This window comes from Dermacentor albipictus, chromosome 4 (genome assembly GCF_038994185.2).
Source record: "Dermacentor albipictus isolate Rhodes 1998 colony chromosome 4, USDA_Dalb.pri_finalv2, whole genome shotgun sequence".
Lineage (NCBI taxonomy): Eukaryota > Metazoa > Arthropoda > Arachnida > Ixodida > Ixodidae > Dermacentor > Dermacentor albipictus.
This window is the reverse complement of record NC_091824.1, coordinates 147,936,839-147,960,690: the sequence shown is the minus strand read 5'-3', so window position 1 is coordinate 147,960,690 and position 23,852 is coordinate 147,936,839. Positions and strand designations below refer to the sequence as shown.

Genomic DNA, 23,852 nt, shown 5'->3' with positions numbered 1-23,852 from the left:
ATTTTCTTCCCTATTTCTTTGTTTTCTATCTTCTTATCCTCTTCCTCTCATTTCATACCCTCCTCCCGAAGGGGGAGGTTGGCGTTGTGCCCCTCTCGGTGGCAGTTGTCAGCATGCTCTTTCCCTGTTTCCTTTGTGTGCTTGTATGTGTCAATAATAATAATAATAATAATAATAATAATAATAATAATAATAATAATAATAATAATAATAATAATAATAATAATAATAATAATAATAATAATAATAATAATAATAATAATAATAATAATAATAATAATAATAATAATAATACCCTCATCCTTGTAAAATACGTCAAAATAATGGAATGAACTTTTCTGTCATATTGCTCCCATTAATGGCAATGATAATTTTCGAAAAGCACTAATTAATATTGTATAATAACAACAATCTGTATGAACTAACGTTTTTTATGTTACTTATATTATGCCATGATGCATTACTGTATTTATCAAACTTCCAGCTAACATTGTATAATATATTTCCTCCCTGTTTCTTGTGTAAGCCACTCCCCTCTTTAATTCCGGAAGGCCCCGAGGGTATGTAAGCGAATAAATAAATAAATAAATAAATAAATAAATAAATAAATAAATAAATAAATAAATAAATAAATAAATATCCCGCAGAAGGGGACACAAAATGCTGAAGCATGAGAAATTGACTGAGGACCTTTTAAACATACACACTGCTGGCGGTTGTGTTAGTAAGATTCTAGCAAATCTAAAAGCTTTCCATGTCGTAGCCTGTGTTCTTCGAACTTGCGAAGTGTACAGAAAGACAGACTCCATTAGCGACTGTTTAAAAACTTTATTTATTTTAAGGAAATGAAAACCAAAATTAGTATAGCTCTTGTAAACATTCACATATATTTTGAGAAGATATCTTTTAATCTCTCTCGTTCGTACCCTGCTTCGGGTGCGAATCTACACTCTTCAACACATTCACGCATGCACATTCATACACTCAAGAAACAACGTTTTACACTCAAATATTACTCGTGCTACTTGTTTTTCTTAATGTCTCTGCCACATTCGATCAGTTCTCACTCTTCGGTAACTCCCATTCACCACTAAATGAAACCGCCCCACAGTTTCTCACACCGTTGATAGCAAAAGGCACGCGTGAATAGTCACTTCAGTTGGAGACGTGTGTTGTCATCCGTCGGCCGTTGCGTAGACCGGTCAGTCTTGGTTTGTAAGCACGCCTTCAAAGACGTCGGAGAATACGCAGTTCCAGAGCAAATCTTCGCAATTTCAAGATGTTTCTTTAAGCGACTATGGAGGGTGAACACACTCACGGGATTTTTTTTTCAATATTTCCATATGGTACGAAACACTTTCGTAATAAGAAGACAAAAATGTTTTCCTGTTAAGTAACAACTCTTCTTGAGCATTTCAAGTATGTACAATTCGAAGCCGAAGCGAAAATGGATTATGACACAGGCAGTCACAACATCTTTTTGGTGGGCGACGGGCCAGTCAATAAACACCATACGTGGTGTAGTCCGCCGTGCGTAGAAGAGTATGTGTTGCTGTGTGAGACTGTCTGGTAACATACATCGGAGCCCTTGTAACATGCCTGAGAAGCATTCGAGACCACTAGTGCTTGCTCATGAGGGGGAAAAAAAAAAGAGGAGTGGTGTGGACCACGTTTGCGTTTGTGGCCGCACAAGCGAATGATGTAACAAATCTGTTTTTTTTTTCTTTTAACGAAACGCACATTATTGTGCTGAAACAAGTAGAGGACAACCATATGCAAGACAAACTCTATGTTAGCATAAACAAAAGAACACTACTTGCTCTGTTCACTTGATTTGATTTGCGAAAGCTGGATGTCGAAACGTTTAACAAATCACACCACTAAAGTAGGTAACAGTTCGGCTGACAGGAATCGCACAATTGAAGTCGCGCACGTTTTCCAAGAGCGAGGATCGCGGAAAGCTAATTTTACCCTATTTGCTTTGATTTATTTAATTGGCTGCCATTTCCTCCATGCGTCAACTCTCTCGTGCGCATTTTTACTGTGTACTGATAAGCATAAGAAAATAGCCTTCCTTGGCAAGAAATAATGTTAGAGGAGCGCTTCTGCATATCGTATAGGCTACGGAATAAACAAAAAAAATCGAGCTAATATCCCTGACAAAGGCCAGATGATGCCTCTGAGCCCTGGCTACAGCGTAAGCATAAGTGTCAGCAAGGCCGTCTCAAATAGCCCGAACACTTCTGTTCCAGTGCCCTAGGAAATTCCTAGTCTTTATTTGTCCTCGTATAGCGAGCCTTAAAAAATGCTATATAACAAACAGTCGTTGAACAGGAGAAGTCTCTGTAGACAACGTTTCGACCACAGCACTTCGGCCTATCAAGGCATTTCTTACCCAGACGAAAACAAGAAACCTTGTCGAAATGTTGGCTCCAAGGACATCCCTTCACTGTTAATGACTTCAAGCTTTAATAATATCGTGAACCTGTCTTTCGATTGGAATACTACAGAACCGGCACTGCCACAGTTGTCGTTGCGGCTTCTTTGTTTTTCTTAGCCAGTATTTTTTTTTTTTGCACAAATGAACGCCGCGTGAATAAGCTGTTCACTTTTATCACGCGAAGAGAAATGAGTATGTATTCACAAGGTACAATTACAGGTACATCAGACGCGCGGAACGAGATCGTTCGTCAGATCCCTTACCACCGAGATTCCTACAACACCGAAATGAAGACCAGAACGGGATGCATTCCTTGTGTAAGAAGGGCTGGACATTTTGGCGTGTTACAAGAATAAGGCAGTTGCTTCACAATACAAATAATGCTCTTCGTGAGATGATTATCAGACAAAATTTGTTCTGCTTTGTGGCTGATGTGCTACGATAAGCGAATGAGCTGAAAGTAGTTTACAGCTAACGCTACACCATTATACCAAAGACCGGCCCATAATAACTTCTGGAATAAGCCAGCTGGAAATTATAAGCGCTGATAAGAACTACACGATGCAGCAGAACGACAAGAGGAAGAATGTAATTGTGTGCTTCTCCCACGCGATGACGGTGTTTGAAAACTTTAGTACAAGCCAGATAAAAAGGCATGGAGCAGGGGTCACAAAATGAAGTGACAAACTGCGCTCAAGATCGGTCCACTAATATGTAGGTTTACAGACAGCGTAATCACGGAGGCGAATATAATACAGGGATGACGAAAGTGATTTGAAGATCAAAGCTAAGGGGGGCTCGATGCTTGCTTGTCCAGTGACGCACTTTCCGGCAGGTGTGTTAAAGTGCATGGTTATCTACCTAGAGCGGCGCCAGAGGAAACAGAGGAAATGGTCAAGGATGGTACTCCCTGCTACTCACGCCACTTACTTAGGTCACGTTAATTCTCTTTATGTGACTTCGTGAAAGAAAAAAAAAACGTTGTAAGAAGGAGAAACTGCTGCGAAAGCACAGCCTGGCCCGCGGAAGGCATGTTATACCTTCTCTTTCTTTAAGGAGAGAAAAAAATTCCGCGTGGCTCTGCCATCGCAAACACCAGATACCAGTGGAGCTGGGGGAAGCCAGTAATATAGCGCCAAACCAAACACAAGACACACGAGTGCCGACAACGCGTCCCTACGGCGTCCGCGCGACCAACGCCGTCGAAGACGCCGCCGTTGTCTCCACTCTGTAAGGAGCGGCGGGCGAGCAGGACATCGATGCACTCTAGCAGCCGCCGGGGAAGCAAGGCCTTCCTCCCTCGCCTATGCCCCCTGCCTCGCGCACCACAGGAGAGGGCGCCATTCCTGGCTTCGTATCTCGCTCGCGTGCGCGCCGCTCCTTCTCCCCCGCTAGGCTCCACCCACCCTCGCTACGTCGCTATGCTGCGCGATGCTATTTTTATACTCTGCTTTCACTCTCTCAGCTCTTTCTCCCCAAGATCGGCGAAGCTGCGGACGCAGTTTGAAACCCAGCAAGTTCGTAACAGCTCCACTGTAAACATTTTCCAGGGAACATGTCGTGAACACGTTGCATTGTCCCATCTGCGTTTTGCTTAAGTTGCTCTATTCGAAGGGCATGCTCCTCCAAGGAGATTACGAGAGTCTCTACCAGACCTCGCGTTTAGAGTGAAACCCGCGCATTTCGACTGTGTATTTTGGAGGTTTTAAGGAAACTTACTTAGACAACGCAAACTGACATAAAATGGATTCTGGTGCGCTTTTCTCTTGCGAGGGAAAGCTGGAGTAGCTCAACGTTTCGCGGTGGTGATCTTTTTTATAAAAAGGTCTGTTTTGCCTGCTTATGATTTTTAAAACTGCTAAAAAAGGAAATAAATAAAAAGCACATTTTAAGAAGATCGTTGTTAAGTATGCATTAAGTCATTATTTGCACTACTATCAGGCGTAGTGAAAGTTCGTAGTGAAAGAAAGTTCAAGTTTAGCAGTACTGACCTCGCCATTTCTGCTTGCCGAGTTAGGATGTCCTGATAAGCATTTGCTGACCTGCGCATTGCGTGTCGCAATGTCCAGAGCACTTTTTGTTCGGTTGTGCGCAATATAAGTTCATTCCAGGTGCGCGTGATTGCGACGCATGGAGGATAATTAGTCAGCATGTCAAACTGTAAAGCGCAGAAAAATGGTAATTGAGCTCATGCTGAAATTGCTTTCCTGCCATCAACATCCAGCTTCGACAAAAGTTGACAGAGCATGCAGAAGGAACTATGGTTCTCATGAAAAAAATGAAAATTTTGACAAGCGCCTTGATATTGAATAAGAAGTGCAGAAATACCGCACATGTCATAGCAACACGTTGAACACCGTTATGATGAGTTTGTTTAAAGCTTATTCAAAAGGTAGATTGAACTGTTGTTTTCCTCCTTTGTACTAGTATTTCAAGGTTGCTTTGCATTGGACAAACATTAAGCCAAGCAATATTCATTTTACCCTGAGTGCATTTGGAACCTAAACGTCTGGCACAGATGCAAGTCGCTACATCATCAGTGCAGGCGTGCTGCCGCATAAATCTGAAGGGTATATTACGCAATGCAGCACCAATTCAAGTGAAAAAAAAAAGAGCACACTGTAGTGATCACAAGTGAGAGAAGAGGTGCAGCAATAAACAGCGCGCACCAAGCCAGCTGAAATATGCCGAGCTTTCGCAAGCACCATGGTGAATCAGTTCCTGAGATGGCCTCACAATTCTTTTTTTATGCCATGCTTTCAAAAGGCAGTTATTGAGTGGAAAATGATTCTGACAATGCCAGACTTCTGATGAAAAAAAAAAGAAAGGTGTGAATGAAAGGAGGTTAGGTCTATTTTTTTTTCTGAAAAAGTAGACGCTTGGATTGCGCAGTATGAAGGTAGCCGTATTGCGCCATCCCAGGCAATTTTCTCTGCAAAGTGAAAGGATGGTTTCTAGCAGAAAAAAAAAAACGCTATGAAATCGGACAGTACGTTTCGGCGAATTTAGCACGAACACTTACACAGCGTTCGGCACGGTTCCAAATATTTGTGCTAGACCTTGGGAAGGAGGAACACCAACGTACTGAATGAAACATGGTAAGAACGTCTCGTTTATGTATGTTACTTGCAGATAAAGGCAGATACCTGATAAACTATGTTTAAATACTGAGAGGGGTTTGATAAATGTTGGGCAGGGTAACCGGAGACAAAGCTTCAGACAAACGAAGGTTTTCGGTGTCTTCTATTGCCAATTGTCATTGATTCTACATGATAGTAATTGCATGGAAGGTATGGCTCCTTTAACGTAGAACAAATGCCACTGGGATCGGTACAAGCCCAATTTAGGGTCCAACTTAGCAGCTAGCTTTTTATCTACATTCTTTCTTTTTGCAATTTGGACTGACTGCAAAGTATTCAATTTGACGGAAGGAAGCAAATAGCGAGCAGCAGCAGCTTTGAAAAAGGCGCCTGATGAACAATATTGCATTGCAAGCAAGGTATAAAACAAGCTGCATATCTGTACGAATAGTTTTGTGAGAAGCTTGATTGGGAGAGTGTTCAGCGCACTGAAAGCACGGCTTATTATCTCTGTCTGCAATTCAGCCCCTTAGATCGCTTTTGGGTAGTATTCGAAACTTTTTTCCCTGACAATGAGTGTGTTATCATGGCTTAGATTAAACGAGGGGTTGACAGCAGCTAAGCTTAAATGACAAGCGCTGTCGATAAAACGATTTTCGACGCAGTTGGCAAACGGTCTCCATGCACGCTTTACGTTGTCTTTGCTTAGCCTAAGTTACCATATGAACAATGGCGTAAAACTGACAAGCGTTCGCCGTACTGATAAACAGTAGCTGCGCATAGTAAGCAAGGTTAGCTCCGACCTTTCGACGAACTTAAGTACCCACGTCAAGCGCAAGCGCGCTGTGCAGAATTTCGCGAAAGCTGTTGAGTGTGGTCCACGGCGACTGCGTTTGCAAATATTTCGCTGCTTGCAGTTGAAACACCTCCCAACAACGATGGGACACGTACACCTCTGTGCTAATTGAAAGCGGCGTGCCGCAGAACTCCCGCAAGTCAGAAGAACAGCAGGCGTTCTTTCGTTATTGGACTGACAGCTTTTCGTACAGAGTTCAGAGAAAAAGAAAGGACTTGTTCTACTTAGTTTACTTAGTACTCTTCGTGAGCTGGGGACACGTGGGAGATTCTAGAAATAAGAATTACCTCTAGAAATATAGTAAAAAAACATTGTTGGGACCGAGAGAGCTATAAGCCCTCGGACAAGCTTGTCGTATGGCAGCGCATAAAGCGTTCACAAATCCTAGAGAGAAAAAAAAAAATACGGCCACATAACGGGCGTTTAATATGGTAAACTAGTTTGTTCCTTCATTCAACACATCCACTATGTACTGTTAAGAAGGGACGGGGCAGTGCTATGTACATCAACATTCTAAAAACGCACATTTCCATAACATATGTAGGCCTGAAGAGCAAGCACGTTTTTGTGCGTACAGCCCGATAACGCACTGCACGAAGTATCGTACACCGAGAATGTCCATAACCATAACACATGTCAACAAGTTATATTTAATTTGCGTGTGGTTTTGTGCAGTCGGGGATGGCGAAATTCACACACACACAGTAACCACAGCATGCCGGCAAAAAAGAAAAAAGACCCACCAGATTAACTCCAGAACCAACACACAGCCGTGTCATTGAGCGAAGACAGGTGCGACGGTTGATCCGCTCACTGTGGCAGGAGACCAGTGAGAACGACAATTCTCCTTTGACTGGTCGAACAAAGAACTCGTTCACAATATCGTCAACGTCAGCGATTTACTGCATCACCATCGGCTTTTCCTGCTTCTGTACAGTAGCAAACATCATTGAGATAGCGGTCAGGCCCGTTAGGGTTCCTCTTCGCTTTCTGTACAAAATAATCTCGGTGACAAAAGTGGGAGACTTTTTTCTTATTAAATGTGATTCGACCAAGCCGAAGAGCACCCCATGATTAAGTGGCGTAGCTTCGAAACAATGCGCAATCAGGCCTACGGCTCCAAGGACTTGAATCAACAATTCCTGTCACCGCTCTACGGCTCAAGGGCACCGCAGGAAATGCTCTGCGCGAGTGCAAGAACTTTCGTCGTCTTACACACTTGCCTAGACTTGTGAAACACAGAGAGAGAGAGAGACAAAGACAAAAAAAAAACAATTTGGGCCCGTGCAGGCGGAGTTACACTACTGCGACGTTTACCGCACCACATTTACCGCACCATCTCTACAGGTACCGCACTTTGCGTCTGCAAACACATCATGAGCTTGGCAAAGCAGGGTTCTGTGCTTGCGGTTACGCGGCGTAACCACAGCCGCCGTCCCCAGTGAAGTCTGGTGCAGCTGTAAGCTTTCGGGCCTCCCTTGCTTCAGAGCCCGCTGAGAGCACGGAAACTTCCTACACACGCACACACGGATGGGACGAGTGCGTAGGCGCACGGCGGCGAGACTGCGAAGAAGGGCTTCGCGCCTTTAGCAGAGGGGCAACGTGCCGCCGGCCTCTGATAGCGTCCAGCTAGGCACCGAGGACGAGCCGGTGTCCGACCGCGGCGGGGTGATGGCCAGCGAGGAGATGGAGAGTCTGGAGGATGGCGGCTTCCACGCAGGCAGCAGCGGCGGCGTCACGCACACCCGCGAACACACGGCACTCACGATAGGCGTGGTGGTGCTGGTGGTGATGGGCTTTAACCGTTGGCTGGCTTCCCCTTGGGACGCCCTGCATCGGGCTTCGCCTGCGACCAAGCGCGGACGCCCGTCGGACGACAGGATCAGCAGGGCCGAGTTAACACCACGGGAACGGGGTGGCACGAAAGCATGTGGATGGCCGGTGAAGAATGACAGATGGGCCGGTAATGAAAAGAATAAAAAAAATTCCACATATTAGAAGAGCAGCTGAGCAACGATATGAAATCCCTTAAGCTATGGAAACGTCTAATGAAATCACAACTGTAATCTTGCTTGTAATCTATATACGTGTTGCTTCACATTATGCTAATGATTTACAAATTGCGCTCTCATGATTTATCACCATTTGTTACAGTTTGTCACTAAGAGACGGCAGCCTCGCATTGACTTGTGGAATTTGTACTGTTTACGTTGACTGCATGAGTGCGTTTCAGGGACCCGAGACTTCCTCAGACAAAGCTGTATGCCTTTAGTCACGGTGTTCCTGGACATTTCTGTAAATGCGCGAATGAAATTTTAATATGTTCTATTGTATTCTAGAAAAACTCCTGAGAACTAAAAGAAATGTTCTGTTTCTTTTATTCGGGGCGACCGATTTTAAGAATGTTGAGAAAGAACTCCATTGACTATTTATTAGCTCGCATGAAACACGAGTAGCCAATCCATCAAGGACTCTGCACAAGTGTTAACCTTTCAGACAGTTGCTCGTATTTCCAGTTGCTTTCAGACAGTTGCTCGTATTTCCGTATCACAGCATTCAGTTGAAAATTAACGTATTTTGAGTGATAACTTCAGTGAAACACTAGCGAATAAATGTATAGGTATGTTCTCCAAAACTACGGCGGCAACTAAGGTGGCTGTTTGGGCATGTTGGTAGCACATTGTCATTAGATAGAACTATGGAAACGCTAATTCATCGATTAAGGCTAGGCACTGCCTACACAAAGCATTTCTTACACAGAATTGGCCGAGCGGAAACCCCCGAATGTGATTGCGGATTTGTAGATGAAGAAATATATCACCTCCTTCTAGATTGCCCACATCACGATACACCAAGATGCCGACTTAAATCAGCGCTAAGTAAATTAGACCGCAGACCTTTCAGTTTAAGGAAACTTTTGGGCCCTTGGCCAACAACGGCCTTGCAGAAGAGCGCTTTAACAGCACTAAAGACTTTCTTTGAAGACAGCGGCATCGCTGGACGCTATTAGTGCTTTCATTGTTCTGTTCATTTCAATGTGACTCTATATATCCATCTGTTTGGGAATTATGTTATGTTGACTGCTTTGTTGTGACTGTATGTGCTAATATATTTATTATTAGGCAAGTGTTATTAGGCAACAGTATCGTTTGTACTTTTGAGACTTTCGACTTTGTTGTGACTGTATGTGTTAATATATTTATTATTAGGCAAGTGTTATTAGGCAACAGTATCGTTTGTACTTTTGAGACTTTCGACTACATAAGTGTGGAGACATTTGCCATGTATATTGTATGTACCCGCTGACCCGCTGACTAGAAAATGTGTTATTAGGCGACAGTATCGTTTCTACTTTTGAGACTTTCGACTACATAGGTGTGGAGACATTTGCCATAGTCTTTCTGTGGAAACGTTGCTTTATGAGTCCTGGTGCTTGTGTGAAATGATTATTTGATATGTAACCGTGAACCCTGAATGATGTATGACGGAACCACCCAAGAGATAAGGAGTAGCCGGCGCCTTAAATTGAGCGCCAACATCTCCTTATATCATATCAATAAAAAAAAAAGGCAGACTTTTGCGCGCGAGACTAGGGCGAAGAAGAGGCTGAGACACACGAGCGCAGACTTACAACATTGTTTTATTTTGAAGCAAGCGACCCCATATATAGCAGAATTTGTGACACATCACGTGTGCGCCACACGCAAAAAATTCCTATCTCTACGCAAGAAGGAGAGCTCCTTGGTGGAAAGGGCGGTGGACGGTTTTGACGCGCAGGTGTCACCACACTTGTCAATCAATTCTGCTTCGATGATTTCTCAGGTTAATTGATTATGATTTTTTTGCTGAAAATTGAGCATGCACTATATACCGGTTTACACGTGGCCGTATTTGTGGCGCCTCCCTGATTGCGCGTAAAATTTCTACAGTGGGAGTCCAAAAACCCCCTTCTCATTTCTGTCACATTGTAGCGATACTCCCGTAACCTGTCAATAAGGCATCGTCCGCTCTGACCAACACACTTGCACCCATAGCTCAAAGGCAGGTTATAAGCTATTCCTTCTACATGGTCAACGAACTTTGACGTCTCTTTTTGCAATCAGGCTCTTTGGGGAAACACGCACTGGTCAACCTGCACAAAGATCGCAGTTTGCACAAAGTTGCAGATTTCAAATGGGCACGTCAACGGCATCCTTTGGTCTGCAAATGTTTAAAAGAGCGCCTTGTCATCTGAGCGTAAAGAAGACATCGCATGAGTTACTGCTTTTTTCTGCAATACGAGAGGTCGAAATGGCGCACGTGAACCTTAACCTTAACCATATTTTTCCATTGCCTCGATGTAACATCTGAATGCAAGAATACCACACGAATTCTCGCTCGTTTCTAGTTATAGCGTCGTCGATTATCTGCCCATAAACACTCCACGTAGTCGCGTTAGTCGAGCCAAGTCTAACATAACTAGCACAACTAGCCTCCCGGCAGTTTTCAAATATGGTAAGTGCCCTAAACTGTAAAAGAACTGAATATCCCACATTCGCCATGGAAATTGTCGTAACATTAGGGATCCAGTTTTTCGTACCCATAATGGGGCAATCATCTAATGAAATCAAAACATTTTTAATGTCTGCTTGTATTATATACAGTTTTCTTTCTATGTTTTGCCTTCAAGCTGCATCTCTACATTCATTCTCGTGCTTCGGCTTATCAAAGTGCACTTTCTAAAGGAGGCACGCCCATACACGAAGGCGCTTCGAATATTACATTTGCCACTTCAATTATTTGTATTGTTTTAATGCAAAAGAACATAAATACAGCCAATTTACTCCAAAACGATACGTAATTATACGCCCTACTTAGGCTGGCTAATTACAAAGCGTTACGTCGCTGCGTAGTTCTTGTTTATTTATCGTTCCTCTTGAGTAGATGCTGCTGAAAGCACTCTGCCTTAAGTCTTCCAGGAAAATTTTATATATGAAGATGTGAGGCATGAAATGGTTACGACCACTTATAGAATAGGTTATGACCGAAGCATAGAATATGCTGATTCCTTGCTACGGAAGTAACGAGATTTGCGCATATTTACTGGAGCATTGATGCCAGCATGGCCAATTATATATGAAAAAAAATATTAGAAACGTCATAAAATTGCTTCTTTCCAAATTAGTACGATTAGAAGAAAGCAGGGGGATGGCAAACTCTGTGAGCGCACATATGAATTTTTTACACGTAGCACTTCTTTATGCGAGGACCAGACACGTTGCTTGAAAAACAAAAATCCCGTTTTAATAGCGATGAAGTGAGCGATAGAACGCATTGTGATATACCAATATTGGCGATAAAAACTTTACACTGGCTTGTATACTTGCACAGGTAGCCTTAATAGACTACCACATTTTCTTTGGCCGTGTGACATGAAGACGAAAAACAGCAGTCTTCCTATCCCATCTAAGCTGGAATCACTGGCTATGATTGTAAAAAAAAAAAGAAAAGAAAGATAGAAGACACATTCAGCGCACATGTTGAAGTATATGTGAAGCTAAGATTTAGTGCAGCAGTTGTTTAAAAAGTTAAATTACAATTATAGTAAAATGGTTCTGGAAATGACAAAAAAAGTTTCATTTTTACAATATTTATTAAATGGAGCCGTCTGTGTCAAATCGTAACATGAGCGAGAAGAATAGGCGTACCAAGGGGCCAAATTTATCTTAACAGCCACAGGTACGCAACAGACAATGACACGAGCAAAAGCATAGTTGAAATAGACTTTTATTTAGGAAGTTTTATAAATATTTAACCAAGATGTTGCAGGTTATATTAATGATTGCGTTTTTTAAATATGAAAAATAAGATAAATGGCAACTTTGCCATCGGTAGGAGCCGACCACATAGCACGTGCGATGTTCTACTAATAGAGATACTTCGACTCCTCCCCCCTCCTCCCCCCCCCGCCTTCTGTTTACATTTTTTTACGTGTTTTGCTATTGCACATGTATTTGTAACCTAGTCCCTGGAGCTATGGTCACCGCCATTAGTCCGAATGTGCGACGTGGTACGCGATCTTCGGAACAGGCACGTGATAAATGAACCCTCGTAGGCTACCTCAAGGCATCAACACTGCAAGCAAAGTGGACGGAGCGAGATCCCTCGCACTACCACACGTGCTTTGCGGAGGTTGTGGGTTAGGCTACCATCAGCGGTGTGTGCATGCGTGTGTGTGTGTGTATGTGTTCGTGTCATTATTAAGAATTGGAACTTAATTGTAAATTTAACTTTCATGCATTTTACATGCAGTACTGCAAAACACTTAGTTCCCCCTATGCTTTCGTTGGCGTCACTCCTCCAGTCGTGCAACAAGGTAGTAAGCTTTGCGACCCACTAAACTGATTATGGTGTGCGCCACGTTCCGTCACTTTACGTTATGTTTGAAACTTCATACGAGCCCTTTAATACAACCTTGGCTACACATTTAATTATCCAAATGTTTATTATGTGTGATTTGGAATATCACACATGCATCGACCGGTGCGTTCTGTTAGCTTATATAATCGCGAGATGGCGCAAGAGCACTTGATGGACCTTGTAATCTGCTTAATATCTCGCTCATTCTCTCTTATCACTCACTATGCTTATAATCTAGCACACTCCCCTCCAATTATCCCTTACTTGCTCCTTAACTAGATCAGTGAGTCACTGATGCACATGCGCACTAGGGCGAAGAGTTTGCAAGTCTCGGCTGAAATGGGGGCATTAGGGTAAACGGGGAATAAAAAGAGGTGCACTACACTATTAATAAAACGGAACCACTGTTAAATGAGCCAGGAGCACTGCTTTGGAACAAAACACATAGGTTCAGACATAGTTCTGAATTGAAAAGGCCCAATCACTGCGAATCTGGCTTTTTCCTTTTTTTTAACCGCCTAGGCGGCATGCCGAAATTCGATTTCTGAAGAGACTCGCCCGGAAAAACTGCTTTCGTTTCCGCCTCCCGTACAATCAGATTAGTTGTTCTCAAAGCATACTGTCCTGTTGCGGACGTTCCAAAATTTCAGGGAGCAATCAATATTCGTTTCGCGCGAGACCGGAGCCGTATGATTACTAATATTTGCGTTTCTGCTAAGCGGGGACGGAGCGACGCGGCTCGGCTAGCGTCTTAGATATGAAAATGTGAAATGGCCTCCCTTTGGCTCTAAAGAACCGGATGATGAAGGTGTCTGGACGTCTTTGTCACCAGGCAATCTGATGAAAACTAAAGAGACATGGACGCTACAAGAAAGTCAAGAAAAAGTAAATAAAAGACGCGAAGCACCATACACACAATGAGCAGAAAAGAATGAAATGGAGGAACAAGAAAAACAAGTTTCCTCGTGTGTCTAACGCAAACGCTCGTAGGAAGCGAAGCCTTGCCGATAACGTCCTGCGCTCCAAGGCATCGACAGACACGCGATGTTGTCCCGTTCGTTTTTCTCCCAGAGAATCGGTCGGCACGGAATGGGCATCGCAGAACGTAATGAAAGAAAAAGGATGCAATCACAAGAATAAGAATAAAGCTGGGCGGTATAAATAATACCCTTGCGTGGGCACAATTCTTGAAGCGGAGGCGACGGCGACGCGATAGTCCTATGATAGGATGCGGGCCACTGAGAGGAGGAGGTTGTTGCGAACGCGAGACCGAAGAGACTTGTTTGCACCGCCTAGGCGAGGCGAGGATTCCGTAAGAAGGCAAAAAAATAAAAATAAAAAATGTGCCACTGCTGCCTAGGATGGGAGGAGCGAATTCCGGCGTGATTGCCTGGAAGCGCTGCGCTAGCCTTGCTGCGGAAAAGGAAAAGAAAGAAAACATCAGGCGAAGGAGAGAGTGCGAGCGAGAGAGGAAGGAAAAACTATGGAGGTAGAGAAAAGAATGCGGTGCCCAATTTTCCTGTCCTGCCCCTTTAGAGCTCCCTTTTGTCGTGCTCCTCTCTTCGCAAGCGGATTGCAATTACCGTTATAAGGACATCTCCATGTGTCTCAAGCGCAACCTCATCTTTTGGTATACGCTGAGCGTTGTCCTGCAGGTCACTGTTCTTGTTTTACAACTTCTTATATTGTTTTCTTTTTACCGCGGGCATGTACGCGGAGCACTTTGCCAGCCTCTCTACGGAACGCGTTCCTCTTTTCGTTTTGGAGGAATTTCGCAGAGCAGAAGGACAAGAGCACCAGAAAGGCCTCCAGCTTGTCGGGAGTCTCGTTGGTGTTTTCGTTTTCATAGGACCTTTGATAATTTCTGTAAGGTAGCAGTTCTTCCATGCACAGCGAATAACCTTGTGACAGCAATTTTCACGCGTACGTATTACGAGGATTGCGTATTAAGAAAGCGGTCGTCTGGACGATGCTCCGCCCAACACCGTTCAATTAAGTCTATAGATAGCCTTCCTGTTGTGAACGCCAATCCCACTCAAACGTACGGCGACACCTTAGTTGTGGTATGTCCGCAGTAAAAACGAATAATAGGGGTAGACCCGCAGCTGTCAGTAAAATTATGCACACCACGAGGCTTCTGCGTCTCAGTGGCAAAGCAGATTAACTCTTTAAGTCAGCCAAGTTTACATGGCCTTTTCTTCTTTCTTTTTTGGGACGACCAACGTCGAAAAGTTTGATATGAAGATGTTAAAATGAGGATGCTTCATCGTAGTTTCTCACGCGAGAACCTTTGGCAAGCGACTTTTCAAACTTGGCCATAAGTCAATCGCGCATCCAAATTTAGGGTCACCCGTAAGGTAATTATCCTCCACCTAAGACATGGGCTTTAGTGCAGAAGAGCGAAAGGTACACAACAGGAAGTCCAGAGAAAAGGCAAGTGTCAATAGTAAAGGTGAGAAATGCACAAAAAGAACGAAAGAATGAAAGGAGAAAAGAGTGGAATCGTAGTAGAAGGAAGTGGCAGTGCTGAGTGAGTTAAGTGAGAAAGCCAGGCAAGTGGGTCGTAAAGTGATATTAAAAAGGAGGAAACTTGTAGTTGTGCTTGCCGATAAGCGGACGATTGGGCCTCTGAGTGAAAATGGCAGCATACGTGTCGGTCCGGGCTGGCGTGTGGTGATGTGACCTTTGCAGCGCAGAAAAGTCGGTGTCGGTTAGTGCATTGTACGAGAAAGAAATTACAAGTGCGAGTGAAAATAAGCACCGAATGAGAGTGAGGAAAAGCAGCGTATCAGAGCAGATAGTGGTGGTGCCAGAGTCCATAAGTAGGCCAGACGTTTAGTGAGGCAACAAGGCGAGATTAGCAAAGGCAGCACACGTGCTTCGCAAGCAAGTTGATAGCTGGACAGTAGCACTGGATGTGGTGGTGGTCCCCGGTGAGATATGGCAGTGGCGCTAAATCCACGTAGATCGCATGTGAGAAAACGATAGAGCTGATTAGTGAAGCGTGCAAAAAAGAGAGGCAACCGTTATTTAAAGTTAAATCATGCGGAAAAAATAAAACAAGAGCAAAGCAGGATTGCAATGTGGCATTCGGTGGTGCAGAGAGGGTTCCGAAGCCAGACAGACGTGAAGACAAGTAAGAAGGTGTGGTTAGGAAAGACGGCCCGTGGTGATTAGCCAGCAGTTTGCAAGTAACCAGGCCGATGCCAGGGAACTACGATGTGGCGGGTGCAGGTGTGAGGTTGAGGTGGCACGGGTGTCGAGCTTCTCGCAGCCGAAAAAGGAGTGACGACTCACGGGCGACCTGGGCCTCTCGACCGTGTACTTGGGCCAACTGTCAAAGGCAGTGCGCGGCGGCACCCATCCCGCAGTGCAACCGCGGCTTGCACCGCTACCACCGTGACTCGGCGGAGAGGACGGCGCGAGTGGAGAGGAAGGCATACCGTGGGCCCGGGTCGCCACGAAGTCGATGTCCGCGTACTCTGTGGGTGGCTCGGGAGGACCCGTCAGCGGGGGCGAGCCCACCACGGCGCGGCAGCCCGAGCGCGACAGCGACCGGCTGAATGTGGACTGCGTGCTCGGGGGCAGGCTCAGCTCGGCGTAAGTCAGATCTTCCGCGCGCTGGTCGCCAAGAGCAGGAACAGGGAAGGGTGAGGACGGGGTCACGGAGAAAGAGGTAGGAGAGAAAGAATAGAGGAGAGAAAGATATAGTTGCGAAAGAGGCAAAGAATAATGAAGAGGAAGTACAGACAGGATAGCCAGCAATACTGCTGAGAGGAGCGCGGCTTTCGACTTGTGGCGCACTTTCATGGCCAATTTGACCGAACGGCTGGCTCATAGAAGCGCTTTCAGTAAGGGCTTAATACTGAGCGCTCCGTCAAGCCCAATTCCTCCTTTAAAGCTCAAAAAAGAACGCTCAAACATTCAGGACGTTTCTTTTTAGGACGTTCCCGCTTTTTACTGTTTATTTCCGGTTGGGTAAACGTTCTACTACAACACGGGCCAATCGTAAAGAATTGAGGAGAGGTTCGTATAAAGGCTGCTGGAAAGGCTCTCGTTCCTTTAGATTACCCGGCGTTCCGCAGTACTCAGTTCAGTAGACACGAACAATACGACGGACGAGATTTTGGCGACACAAAACCTAACATGGTTCCTCGAGCTACCAGTACTACTATGCGCTACTTGACTTGGTTTTACTGCTTCTATTGCTTGGTGTCAACTCAGAAATATGTTATACGGTAAGAATTCACTATTTATAGCAGGTACTGTTGAACTGAATAAATATCTAAAACGAAAAGCCATGTTTTGTATGAACCATTAGAACAACTGCCATCTTTTCTAAGTGTTAGAGAAATTCACAAAGTGGATAAACATTCGGCACAAACAGTTGGTGGAGGCAATGGTACATTTTTTCTTCATGTAAAAGTAGTGGTAAGGTATACGTAGTTGCGTCTTTTCTAAATTATTGATCTGGGCTTTTTAAAACATTCTATTTGAATTATCTGCTGTTCACCATATCATGGCGACGACTATTTACCACGTGCAGAAAGATGCCACGGTGGAACAACTGTCGGCCAAGTCCAATGGACTAACCACGCCTGCAGCACTAGCGTCACTACCACCACTTCATTGCTGATGGCAGTATGTGCGAATGGTCAATAGAAAAGCAATACAACACAATACAATACAATACAATACAATACAATACAATACAATACAATACAATACAATACAATACAATACAATACAATACAATACAATATCAAACTATTTACAAACGTGTTATTAAGTACAGTAATAGTTGAAGAGTAGGCGAATTACCTGCTTTGACATATAGCAGTTGGCAGATAACGTGGGTGTGAAACTCTCTGGATATTTCTTCTCAGCTCCGTTTTCGTAAGATGGAACTCGATCCGTGATATGCGTTTCCACGTACTTCATTTCAATATCTGAGTAGTCCGAACCTGAAACTGAACATAAAAGTAATGTCGAACTATATGTGGACAGTAAGCACACCAGAACGAGTAAAGGTGATAAATTCAATAATAAGATGGTTGAACATGCACTGATCCAGAATAAGTAACCACGTTGAACAGGCCACTGGGCTGTTGAATGGTTTGATATTTAGACAAACGTGGTCAGCTTAGCAATAAACATTTGTTTAACATATCTGTGTACGTGGAAAGGGCGTCACACATTAGACGTGTCGCATGTGTGGCTGAGAAGTACCCACAAAAGTTCTCACATAACAAGGCAGTGTTGCTATAGAAAACTAATGACAGTGGAAGAGCAATTTTCATAAAAGCAATTCGAGTAGTGGTAATAATTATCGACTAATTATGGTAATAAGTAAAAATTGGCACGATAAAACACCATATTTCTGTTATTGCTTATGAAAGGCCGTGCAACTTGGCGAATATGAGGCTTCTCTCCACTTATCCCAGTACGCAATGTTTCTAGTGGTTTTGCGCCAGTCAGATATATCACAGGGCATAGAAATAATTTGCTTGTCTGAAGCTTAATTTATCATATGTCATACATGTTTTAAAAGTGCAAAAATGGAGTTCTGGCAGAACACCTACATACCAAAACGTTTCGAAGTACCTTCTTACTTGCGTTTGGCTTCTGCCGCATAATGACGATAACTGAGGTGGTGCATGCTTTACAGTCACTTAGGAATTGATGTGATATTGAATGGGCCTGGAGCAAAGCATAATTTCAGGCAACGTGCAGCCAATGAACAACCAACCGTCTGCCATGTTGCATGCTAAACACTATGACTTATAACAAGTGCAACCTGTGCAAAATACCATGCTAAAATCCTCACCACGTTCTTTAGTTCCTCTCTTTCTACCCCTTTTAACACGCGCATTTACACCGGCTCTTGAATGCAGCGGCTAAATTGCCCATTGGATGACGGTATTGACCAACCTATCCGCCACCACGGCGTGTCACGTCTCCCTGATTACCAGAGGCCTCTTGACTTTGTGTACGGGAAGGCATAAAACCTCGTACATTAAGATAACACAACCGCCAACCAGGGTGAATAAGATTTTCTTTTTTATATGCATGCTCAGTAGATGTCGGCATCTTGGTTCGTAACGTTTCATTCCACTGTCTTAGATATACACGTACAAAGTTGTGCTTAGCGGTAAGCTCATGCGTGAAGCTCGAAAAAAAATATCGGAAAGGCGGTGCGCGCCCGCTGCCTCAGCTTCTGAGTATGATTGATCGCACAATGTAGGAATGCGTTTGAAAGGATGTATACTACATCAAGTCCAGAGAAGGAGCTTGGCTGTCCTAGAATTATACGCCGATTTGCTCTAATTTCGGCTCGCATTGCAGCCTGATGTGAACGCCAGTTCAACGTCCGCATAAAAGTGCAATTCTGGAAGCTAGGTGCATGTGCCTTGAGGCGATAAGGTCAAATACAGAAGTAGAAGAACTTACCAATTCCAAGATTTCTCGGTGGAATAATGTCCGGGCATTTGTCTTCAACTTCCGTAATGTCTACAATCTCCTTCTTTAGGGGGGTGTGCGACCTACAAATTAAAAAGAAGATGACGACGGCGCTAGTTCTGACTGTCAACTATGACAAAAATGATGTATTGAACGCTAATAGAAGTCGCACTTTTTACCACTCAGCAACCAATCTCGCAGTTTTTTCACCCAACATACTTTATGAACTTTGGCAAGTTATAAACGCTTTTACAGAATAGATAAGTGCGTGACGTTCCACTAAAAAGGCTTTTTAATTCTTGGCTCAATGTCGCAAACTGGTTGTTTCCGTATTTTAGGAAGGTTAAGAACGTATTTTAAGACGACTTTCGCTTATTGGCGTTTTCAGAGCAAAAACGTTCAAACATGGTGAGCATCTCTGTCCAGGCCTTTCTAGCTGAACGGGCGTGTTTCCACTTCCCTCCTCTTCTTCCTCCATGTGCTGCAGGGCGATTTACAACAGTGCGCACTTCATGTACTTTTATTCTGAATCAAACTACGCAAACGATGCTCATAAACAGTGTGAGCTATTTAATTGTGTTGCCCGATTGATATTAAGTAATGCTTGATGAGCACATCTCACAGAAAGGGTGAACTGTATACTAAGAAAAACAGAGTCTGAGGGCATTTCTTGTTTACAGAATCACATTCATAATTAAAACTACACACTTACTTGTCATCTTCGTTCCTTCTTTTGGCAGCTGCAGAGGCAACAAAAGGAAAGAGAACTTAAGCTTTCCGAAAGGGAGGGTCGTTCAGGTGCATTAAGGCCAATTGAAGAATGATAGGAGACAATGTCAAGTAGCCGCCAGAACGTGTTGAAGCAGATACAAAAACTATGAAAGTTACAGAGCGAAATGAAAGCTCGCATCCTTCCTGCACAGTGGTTAGATTTTCCCATCAACACAGTGCTTTGAATTTTATGCACGTACTTTAAAAAATAAATAGCCTTGAATAGGTCAGCAAACAGTCTCAGACTTGGCGGTAGGCTACCGAATCCTTCATGCCTAAACAGGTGATGTGCACACTTTACAACATGCATGGCAACCAGCAGGTGGCGCCAATGGCACCCAACTACGTGCGTGTTCTCCTGTACTACGAACTTGTTGTAGAGCTAGGGCATGTTTATTAGAGATAAGCGCGTTTGTCTCTGATATGTCTTGTAAAGTGACGAAGCATTCAAAAGTGCCATGAACAGCAGCACTTTCTTCATGTTTGTCATCTCTCGCACGGGGGTGTAAGCCAGGTACCTGCTTTCCTTTTTCCAGTTTTTACTTTCATGACGACGATGATGACGATGGCGATGAGGACGAGAAGAGCAACGACGCCGACCAAGATTCCCAGCAGTGGACTCGACGCCGACACCATCGCCGCCTCGCCTGGCAGGAGCCCTGATTGCGGGAGAATATAAGCGATATTGGATTTCTACTTTTGGAACTGATAGTGGCTTGATATCTGCTGACTTCTGTGCAGAATTCGCACAGAACTGAAACAGTAAGCACACGCATATCACTGAGCCCAAAATAAATTTGTGCTGTGTCGTGAATCCAGCAGTTCGCAAAACTCTTTTCTTGTGATACTGGCAATCTAGTTCAGCCATTCTCAGAATCTCTCAGGCTCTTCAGTAAGGTTGTCTTATATTAACAATAGCTGTTCTTGAAGAATTATCGCTGCTAATAATTAACCGGAGTGAATGGAATAGCTGAATAAGTGTGGGAGAAAGAGCGGAAATATGTCACTGCCACAACAACGTACATATATCGCCTTCTTGCAGAAAGAATAGAAATTGGCTCTAGAATAATCATTTACTAGGTAAATTGAGGTTTGAATACAGAAGTATCCGTAAATAAATAAAGAGATAAACAAATAAGTAAACAGATACAACCGTTACTGCTTTTAGAACTGAACTATTCGTCCGTCTGTCTGGTCACTGATGTCTATGTAGGGAAACATTCCTGATTATATATATATATATATATATATATATATATATATATATATATATATATATATATATATATATATTGCCCAATTTTTATCACGCTCAGGCAATATAGGATAGGGGATTGATGTATCGAAACGCCTCAGAGATGACCCCAAATTTTGGCGGAGCCCTGAAAAATGTTGGCATATAAGCTTTGACGTCTTCTCAGGGCTGGGTGCTCTATCAATGTCACAAAGCGCTGACAGCGAAAACGAAAGTCATCACTCATGGCGGTAGAGATCCATAATGATACCGTAGCGAAAGCGCTTGACTGGCTGCCTTATCTCAGCTTTAACATCTATAAAATGTTTAGAAGGTGCTCGCTAACCAGCACTACGGCATATAAGTCAATATAGTTGGCGTAAGGCCAGCAGTATCAGATTCAAAACTGTCTACGGTGTATTGTTGATAGTAAGATATAATCACATTGGTGACGCAGACGAAAAAGGTGCTTCAGAGATCTGCCGCAGTTGATGTTATGCTGGCAATGGGGACTGCACTAAAGGACTGTACAGTGCGTAGACAAAAGCTATCTACGATTGCTATTAGTACAGTGGGACATGCTCTGCCTTAACGTTTTTTTTATTCATGTTTGTTTTCGAAGTCCGGTTTTCTGTCTAGGGAAGACACTAAAATATAAGATAATTGAGAACAGGAGCTAGCCCTAAAGATGTGCAACGCAATTGTAAGAATACACATTGTACATGTTCAGATAATTGTTTACTTAACCCTTCTGGGTGTGGAATTTTGATTTTCGAGTAAAAAAAAATGCACGTATTTTGTCCATCTGTACAAGCAAAAACAATCTCAGTGCAGCCTTTTCTGCAAATTCCAAATTGCCCGGTCCTAAGTGTGTATGATGTGATAATAAATTATTTGAAAGATGTGTGTATACACCTTTAGCCGTAAAGTTGGCCTTAGGTGGTAGACTTAAGAGTTGCGGCACAGAGCCCTAATCGCAGATTGGTGCAGTGTTCGGACATTTTCGCAATGAGGTGCATTAGCGCAAGCTCTTTGGCCAGTTGGTGCTTGATGTACTTGAAGAAGAGGGTACCAGCGAAACACAAAGGACGCGCACACAAGGAATAGGTGTTAGACACGGACGGACGCTGGACTTTCAACTGTGGTCCATCCGTGTCTAACAGTCTGTCGTGTCTAACAACTTTTTCTTGTGTGCGCGTCCTCAGTGTTTCGCTGGTACCCCCTTTTTCAAGTACATTTTCGAAATTTCACAAAATGGCAATGGTCTGCGGCACTAAGTTTAGATAAATGGTGTAATCAAGGAGGTCGAAGCTGGGGTTATCCTAAATGTTCCCCCTTCTGCTTTTCTGCAGTCTGATGGACCTGCCTAGAGGCATTGTGATTTGAGAAATGTTAATGCCCCCTCCCCACGCGGTGCAATATTAGAAATATCGTTAGTGATACCTTACCGGGACAGGGTCAGCATGGACCGTACGACGTAACTTTCACAGCAGCAAACGACAAATATTGCTTAGCCAATAAAACAATAAAACACAAGTAAGCATTCTAGCTCTTGCGTTTATACAATGCACTTAAAGTTGAAGCGAATCATTATAAGCCATCTTGCAGTGTTTAAACTATTTCTAGCATTATTGCGCACCAGAAGCGTGGTACAAAAGCTGCGCCTGAAGCTATCGATTTACGTCGCGTCAAAGTACAAAGCGCCTTATTTCATCGATCTTCAGTTTAACCATGGTTTTCGATATTTCTGCTTGCTTGATTGCTGGCACCTGGAAAATGCATTACAGGCACTAGGATAACCATATCGCTCATCTTCGTCATGGTGCGTTACGCGGTGTGCAATTCTTCTAAAATGAAAGTGATGGCAAGAAGACCTTGTCGACGGACATTTTCTCCCACAGCCGTGGTGCGTGGAAAATGCAGAATGACATTGTAGAATGACCATCGAAAATGACCGACTTCAATTCTGTTATATGATTACGCCCTAATAGTTCCAGAAATGAAACCTTCAATACGTATGTTTTTAATCATTATATTCATAATTAGATTTCTTGTGCGAACTTATATTCTTGTGTCCTTGTAACCTGCATTGAAAACAATCGTGTAATCTAAACAGGAAATGTTAAAGCACAAACACTACGCTTGCACACACAGGCACACAAAGCATAAGACGGGCAGGCTGAGCCAGGCTGTCATTACCAGACCCTTTTACTGAAAGGCAAAGGGGGAGAGGTCTGAAGATAAGACAAGGTTAAGTGAAGAATGGAATGGAGGGAAGTCAGTAAGGCGTACCATTGGGAGCAAAAGCTGAAGGAAGAGAGTAGCTCACAAAGGGGAAACAAAAATCGACACACAGCTTGCTCGCAGCCTAATTTCGCTGTGCAGGATTTTTCGACTCATTAATTCAAGTCAGAATTATTCCATACCCCTGGGTTAGTGTCACACACCCGAATAGATCAGCAAAAGCTTTTTTTCCCTATGTTCTGTAGAAGGCAGTGCGCGGCTGATTTGCTAGTAAGCAGAAGAGAAAGACGATCATGGGGGTACGGAATAGATGTGAGACACAGACTGCCGACGCTATACAGCTGTAAGTAGCGTATAAGGAAAATAAAA

The 23,852-nt window shown here is 43.6% G+C and overlaps 1 protein-coding gene across 6 annotated transcripts in view; it reads right to left on the bottom strand.

Annotated features, from left to right (window-relative positions):
- Window positions 1-812: 812 nt before the first annotated feature.
- Window positions 813-23,852, bottom strand: part of LOC135902182 (hemicentin-2-like) — a 602,016-nt gene continuing 578,976 nt past the window's right edge. For 5 of the 6 annotated variants that reach the window (XM_070537724.1, XM_070537725.1, XM_070537726.1 and 2 more), the window contains 6 exons: window positions 20,524-20,664; window positions 19,947-19,974; window positions 19,226-19,317; window positions 17,597-17,745; window positions 16,219-16,396; window positions 813-8,222 (listed from right to left, as the gene is read on the bottom strand). In XM_070537724.1, the coding sequence (XP_070393825.1) occupies window positions 7,963-8,222; window positions 16,219-16,396; window positions 17,597-17,745; window positions 19,226-19,317; window positions 19,947-19,974; window positions 20,524-20,664 (848 nt within the window). In that variant the 3' untranslated portion in view covers window positions 813-7,962. The remainder of the gene's footprint in view (window positions 8,223-16,218; window positions 16,397-17,596; window positions 17,746-19,225; window positions 19,318-19,946; window positions 19,975-20,523; window positions 20,665-23,852) is intronic. The other variant, XM_070537727.1, reaches the window with a different exon arrangement.